Genomic DNA, 7,235 nt, shown 5'->3' with positions numbered 1-7,235 from the left:
TCACTGTCAACTGCGTTTATTTTCAGCAAACTTAACATGTGTAAATATTTGTATGAACATAACAAGTGTCATGACTGTCTTGATCAGGTCAGGTTACAGGAGACCACAACCCTACAGATTATCTCTCACCCCCAACAGAGGAGGAGAGATCTAGGGGTTTGAAGATGTGGGGGTTTTATGACCTCTCACACCCATAGTAAATCTTTGGCCACAGACAACATTCCTTTGTCCTCTCACTATGGAGAACCAGCCTCAGAACATTAAACATGCAATAAAGGGACTTTGGAACAATGGTTTCCGTCAGCCACAATGGTGGTCATGACGATAGATGGAATATGAAAATGTATGTCATTTTTGTTTTGTTATTAAAGGTTAATAGATGACGTTATTACGAAAACATTGTAACTGTAAGAGTTTTCCTAGGATATGCTTGATGTTTATACATTGTACGTTGTGTGGAAAATGTCCAAATCAAAGAGAATGTTTTGGTAAAGATGAAATGTGAAGTTAGTTGTCTAAAATTGGATTTGAGTAAAATCTAGACCTTGCCTCTTAACTTGGTACACCCAGAGAATTGCCCTAAAGGCGGTTACGCCCACTTCTTACCCGAGGGTATAAGACATGTGAGTTAAGAATGAACAGATCAGACTAAGTGACCCGAGCTGCAGCCGAGGTCTAAAAAGTCAACGAACCCAAAACTCAACCCAAGGTTGAAGACAAAGAAATCTTTTTCTACCCATGCTACTGATGAGTAGCTGTGTCTAAGCGGGTGAATTCAAGCCGGACCACCTAGCCTCCACTCTCCATCGAATCGTGGTATTTACACTGTTTCATTCCTACGCTGTGAGCTCTGAGCTACAGAGCTGTCTGTCCTCAGAAGACCCCTATCAAGCACCCATTTTGGGTGACGTTATACTATGTTCTAATCAATAGCCTAGACTGTGTTTTGTGTATGTGTATATGTTATCATCATTTTAGCTTTCTAGTAAATAAATAATCAACTAAGATTTGTGTGGTACGAACTCATTGGTGGGACCCGGGTCCGTGCAGATTCCCGGATTATGCGACGTTCAGAATGAGATTGTAGAGGAAACTGATTAATTAGTGACTGTTGTAAAATCGATATTCTGATATTCTTTGAGTTAATTTGGGAAATAGAAACTCAATAAAACTAATTTTCCCATGGTGCCCCAGGTTAATGAGTTAATAATTGCTTGATTCATTTAATCACGCAATTAGAAACCTTTAATCATTTGATGAGCAACAGTCGTCACATTAACTAATACAACGTCACGACACAAGATTCAACAACTGAGACATAAACTGAACAAGTTCCACAGACATGTGACTAACAGAAATGGAATAATGTGTCCCTGAACAAAGGGGGGGTCAAAATCAAAAGTAACAGTCAGTATCTGGTGTGGCCACCAGCTGCATTAAGTACAGCAGTGCATCTCCTCATGAACTGCACCAGATTTGCCAGTTATTGCTGTGAAATGTTAACCCACTCTTCCACCAAGGCACCTGCAAGTTCCCGAAAATTTCTGGGGGGAATGGCCCTAGCCCTCACCCTCCGATCCAACAGGTCCCAGACATACTCAATGGGATTGAGATCCGGGCTCATCGCTGGCCATGGCAAAACACTGACATTCCTGTCTTGCAGGAAATCACGCACAGAACGAGCAGTATGGCTGTTGGCATTGTCATGCTGGAGGGTCATGTCAGGATGAGCCTGCAGGAAGGGTACCACATGAGGGAGGAGGATGTCTTCCCTGTAACGCACAGCGTTGAGATTGCCTGCAATGACAACAAGCTCAGTCCGATGATGCTGTGACACACTTCCCCAGACCATGACGGACCCTCCACCTCCAAATCGATCCCGCTCCAGAGTACAGGCCTCGGTGTAACACTCATTCCTTCGATGATAAAGGCGAATCCGACCATCACCCCTGATGAGACAAAACCGCAACTCGTCAGTGATGAGCACTTTTTGCCAGTCCTGTCTGGTCCTGTGACTGTGGGTTTGTGCCCATAGGCAACGTCGTTGCCGGTGATGTCTGGTGAGGACCTGCCTTACAACAGGCCTACAAGCCCTCAGTCCAGCCTCTCTCAGCCTATTGCGGACAGTCTGAGCACTGATGGAGGGATTGTGCGTTCCTGGTGTAACTCGGGCAGTTGTTGTTGCCATCCTGTACCTGTCCCGCAGGTGTGATGTTCGGATGTACCGATCCTGTGCAGGTGTTGTTACACGTGTTCTGCCACTGCGAGGACGATCAGCTGTCCGTCATGTCTCCCTGTAGCGCTGTCTCAGGCGTCTCACAGTACGGACATTGCAATTTATTGCCCTGGCCACATTTGCAGTCCTCATGCCTCCTTGCAGCATGCCTAAGGCATGTTCACGCAGATGAGCAGGTACCCTGAGCATCTTTCTTTTGGTGTTTTTCGGTGTCAGAAGAAATGCCTCTTTAGTGTCCTAAGTTTTCATAACTGTGACCTTAATTGCCCACCGTCTGTAAGCTGTTAGTGTCTTAACGACCGTTCCACAGGTGTATGTTCATTAATTATTTATGGTTCTTTGAACAAGCATGGGAAAGTGTTTAAACCCTTTACAATGACGATCTGTGAAGTTATTTGGATTTTTACAAATTATCTTTGAAAGACAGGGTCCTGATAAAGGGACATTTCTTTTTTTTTGCTGAGTTTATAATGTTTACATTGTGTCAGGATATGTTATTGTTAGGCATCAGGGATCCTCTGGGAGGAGAAGAGACACAGTCTGGTATCAATAACCATGACAGCCTTGAGTTGGGGAGGAGTGAGCACTTTGGGTAGAGGTGAGGTTAGATGAAGTGAGGAAGAACAGATATCACTAAGGTTCTGTCTAGCAACAGAGATGCGTTGGCTGTTCAGTTGTGGAGGAGGAGACTCAGCCTAGGAGACAGGGTTAAATATTAGTACTTGTGTGAAATGTTTTTTGTCTGAATTACAGCTGGAAGAATTAAACTTGGTTAAGCTTCTCTAGTGTCCGTGAGTTATTTACTCAAAATTGGAACCTAACAACTGTAACAATGGATATCTTCACAAAAATGTATATTAGCATACTGAACAAAATAAAGCAAATTTATTTAATTGAGGAATGATCAATGGTTATATTACGATTGACTGTCTGATACCTTAGACATAGAATAATAAACAAAACAACAAGGTGAATTAGTTGGCTGAATCTCTTGTCTCAAGAATCAGTCTGTTTTTCTTTTTACAACAGTCTATGAATTGTCTGCTGGAGAGAGGTGTTGGGCACCTTAGTGGAACTGGGAGGTGATGCCTACTATTTGGTGTTTGTCCCTTAGACCCTGTAGACTAGGGAGGAGGCATTCAGGGGAACCATGAAGCCTGTCTCAAAGTCTATCATGGTGTGGTTGACTGTGCTGTTGCTGATGATGCTGCTGCTAGAGGAGCCTGTACCCATCTGGCGGTCACGAAGGCTCTGGATGTAACTCTGTAAGGTAAAGTGGTAAAGAAAAAACATTGTTGCATTGATCCTCTGTCTAGGATGATATAAAAAAATGCAATCTTTCAAAACATGACATGCAACTAATTGTCTATTAGCTATGTGCATAACGTTTTTCAAAAAAGTGTTTGAATCAAGCTCATTCATGCCCATTAGGACATGCCCATTAGGAGTGAAGTAACTCACTGGGGCCAGGACGTCTCCAGCATAACGCTTTAGAATTGGAGGCTTGCGATGGCGGTAAGTGCCCAGCTGGGGTCGTCTCTGGGCATCTCTCTGTCTGATTCGCATCAGTTGGACCTGTTTTTGTCGTCCACTGACAGGTACTGGAGGGCATTCAGAGTAAATTAGCATGGGACAAAAAAACAGAATTATGTTGTAACCGGTCAGTTTAACCTAAGTGTCGAATGAAGTAGTAATGACATCGAGGAAATAAGCGTTCCATATTTTGTATGAAACTGTGCCACTCACCTTCTGTGTGGGACACTCCTTTGGCAGTGAGCATCCATTGCACCATTACCCCCATCAGACTAAATAGAGGAAACACGCCTGTTATAACCCAGCTGTACCAGCAGAGGGGCCGAGGGGGAACCTGAGACAGGATGTCGTACGCATGGCCAGCCAGCAGAGATGTCTCTACAAAGTAGTCCACGCATGCCATCACCACAGCGGCTCCGACTGCAGCCGTGGAGAGCACAGTGAATAGTTTCTGCCACTGCAGTGTGAGAGTGGCACAAAAGGTGCTCGTGGCTAGGAGTGCACCGAGAGGCGCCCATAGTGGGGTAAGGCTGTAAAACTGTCTGACAACCAGTAGGTTGGCAAGGGTGAGCAGACACCCCAGCTCTAGGCCAGTAATGATGAGCCCCACAGTCTGTACCAGCATAGTCACCAGGCCACAGAGTACAGACACTCCCAGGAGGATACCTGCTTTGGTCTCCATAGTCAACTGGGTATCCAGCACAGGCTCCTTAAGGTACAACAGGCAGACTAGCGCAGATCCAAACATGAAGCCTGACAGGAACATGACCATCTTAAAGCAGCGGTATCCTAAAGAAAGAGAGAGAAGTGGAGGGATGTTAAGTAACAAGATGGAGAAGGAAACAAAATGTACTAAAGTGAACTAGGTTTGACTAAGTAGGGATTGTTTTTTATTAAAAATAAATGTTTAAATGTCAGAGTTTGGTATACTGTACAGTTTACAGAATATTAGAGAGAAAGTTACATCACATGATGCGTAGTAAGCGTTTCTTATATCAGACATCAACATTTAATGGATTTGTACCAGGTCAGAAAGCTGCCTGCATCATCCCAGGTGGCTGTTTTCTGACTCTCTCTCAGAGGAATGCAACAGAACCAGGTGACCCATCTACCTCTCTCCTAGCCTGGAGCTTATCCATTATAACCCTGGCTAGCCTAGGTCAAACACCTGGCCCTCCTGTTTTTACTATAAGGCTTAGAGTTAGCTGAGGAAATCATTTCAGTTAGTATGATGAGATTAAATGATGATGTATCTAGTGGAGCATTAGAGTGTTTTGTGGAAATACTGTAATTGAATTGCAGATATGCCTATCATGTCTTTAATGTGTAAGTCTTGAGAGTACACATGTGGAAGTTCCAACTGTCCTCTATTACAGGTCAGGAACTTACCAAAAAAGCAGTAGATTAGGCCTAACAAAAGGCATACTGAGCAGACGATGGATGGGATGAGGTCATACTTCCTATTGAACCCCAACTCACATGCATCCACTTCAGCCAAGCCAGAGAGGATATATTGATCTACTTCAGCCTGGCTCAGCACTGCCCCATCAGTGACCAAGAGTGAGCTGGGGTCTGCCATCTTGGAGCAGAAGTTCAACAGGTCTGGATAATGACCGTGCTTTTAGTTAGCAATTAAGGCCATCCGTGTAACCGTGTTGTTTTCCTGGTTTAATCTCATTTGGGAGCATACGTCAACAGTCAACACCAAGCCAGTATATTGTCAGTATTCCATTGGGACAGGACTTTGCTTCATTAATTCAAGGAAAGAATGTGACGAATGCTTCATGTTGTTAGAATGTAAGTGCTGAGGAAACAGGAAGCTCCTGTGAAAAGTGTGTGAATCAGACCATTTCCTGCCCTGCACCTGCAACAAGAGGAGAGGAGAATCAAATACAGCCAGAGAAAATGATATGACATCTGTAATAGGCAGACTATAAATGATCAAACTGGACTCTTCATATCTAGACTTCACATTTACATCTAAGGTAGATAATAGATTGCATGAATACGATGTATTTCAAGAAAAATCCCTCTGTACTCCACAACCCTATCCCCAGGAACCAGAAAAGGAAACTGAGATTTTATCTGGGTCACACACTTTTTTTTCTTGACCCTTTGTTAAAATAGAGGATGCAGATGAGGAAACGAGGGGTGGCTTGATGCCGACTGAGTCATTGGGCCTCTTTGTTTTGAACATATGGTAAAGTTCTCCAGTCACAGAACAATGCTAAGAAAACAAACACCCCAACAGTAGGACATACCGTTCCAAAACCCCAAAAAGGCATGATATATTTTAGAATACACCATGTTGCTTGCAGGTGGGCTCAAAAGCTGGAAAAAATATTGAAAACTATGTAACACAATTAAACAAAACAAAAAATCTGGACAAAAAAGCAATACCTTCAGCATTCAAACCATTACTTTCAATGTGCACATGTACCTTGTTGATCGCATACTTACCTCTGCACACAAGGATAAATTGGGTTGCCTTAATCAACAGAGTATACTCTATGTTAAAGGACCTTATAAGCTTTCAGGCAGATCCCCAGATAATTGAATTAGAGGCCTATTAGTGGAGTAGTGAGGCTCATGTCCTTCTGCTTGTAAGTCACACAGAAAACACTATCACTTTCTATGGCACCAATCAAGTGATTTCCGCTATTAGAATATAATTAAGATGTCAGGATGATAAACTTTACATTTTTGATAACAAATTAAAACTGGACACAGCCATTTGCCAAAAAGAGACTCCCTGTGAAAATATATATTTATATAGTCAGACACATGAACACCTCATTGTCAGTTTATTACTAAATAGTCAAATACAACAGGCATTACATGAGTTGTATAGCAACTTCCACTTTGATAATTAATAGGTGGTATCACGTATTTTGATCAGACATAACAGACATATGCCTACCAGAGAGTATTTGTGATCATGAGTTTACAAATACTGTTTGCATGAATTGTTTTAAGAGTCTGAAAATAAGTAATCTTACCGGACATGAGGCATATCCTTGTCAGAATTACAATCTGTGATGAGAAGAAATAAGACTGCTACTTATTTGTCACTTTGTATGGTATTCTAGGTGGAGGAGTTATATCTGTTCCCTCTGTCTTTGCTGTGTTGAGGACATCCTACTCATGCGTGCGTTCCTCTCATCTGTGGACACTGAACGGCTGACAGCATCAGTGCAAGAAGTGACCATCTGTCCCAAGCTTGTTGTGTAGATCAGAGGTGAGGGAATACTGTTGTTTTCCACATGATGTCTCTCTAGTCATACAGATTTACAACAGAGGAAAATGTAAGATTGGTTGAACCCATTGCCAGACGTGTTTCGTCATGAGTCAGGCATGATGTAAGTTAACATGTCAGGGATGGAATATGGAAGTTTACGTTCTAGGAAAAGTGAGTGGTCCAGAAAAGAGGTGAGATTCTGGATGTGATGAGTCAACAGCTCATACA

General features: G+C 42.8%; 1 protein-coding gene across 1 annotated transcript; it reads right to left on the bottom strand.

Annotated features, from left to right (window-relative positions):
• Positions 1–7,004, bottom strand: LOC139557567 (transmembrane protein 198-like). Its single transcript, XM_071372554.1, has 5 exons — positions 6,769–7,004; positions 5,159–5,633; positions 3,983–4,558; positions 3,698–3,837; positions 1–3,499 (listed from the first exon to the last, which is right to left on the bottom strand). The coding sequence occupies exons 2-5, from the start codon at positions 5,346–5,348 to the stop codon at positions 3,347–3,349; spliced, it is 1,059 nt and encodes a 352-aa protein (XP_071228655.1). The 5' UTR covers positions 5,349–5,633; positions 6,769–7,004; the 3' UTR covers positions 1–3,346.
• Positions 7,005–7,235: the final 231 nt, after the last annotated feature.

This window comes from Salvelinus alpinus, chromosome 28 (genome assembly GCF_045679555.1).
Source record: "Salvelinus alpinus chromosome 28, SLU_Salpinus.1, whole genome shotgun sequence".
Lineage (NCBI taxonomy): Eukaryota > Metazoa > Chordata > Actinopteri > Salmoniformes > Salmonidae > Salvelinus > Salvelinus alpinus.
This window is presented reverse-complemented; position numbering and strand designations above follow the sequence as displayed.

Excerpts from the sequence above, each read along its gene's own strand:
- LOC139557567 (XM_071372554.1), bottom strand. The coding sequence starts at position 5,348 with ATGGCAGACCCCAGCTCACTCTTGGTCACTGATGGGGCAGTGCTGAGC. Across the intron at positions 4,559-5,158 it reads CCTAATCTACTGCTTTTTTG|GATACCGCTGCTTTAAGATG; the intron begins GTAAGTTCCTGA and ends CTCTTTCTTTAG. Across the intron at positions 3,500-3,697 it reads CTGGAGACGTCCTGGCCCCA|AGTTACATCCAGAGCCTTCG; the intron begins GTGAGTTACTTC and ends TTTACCTTACAG.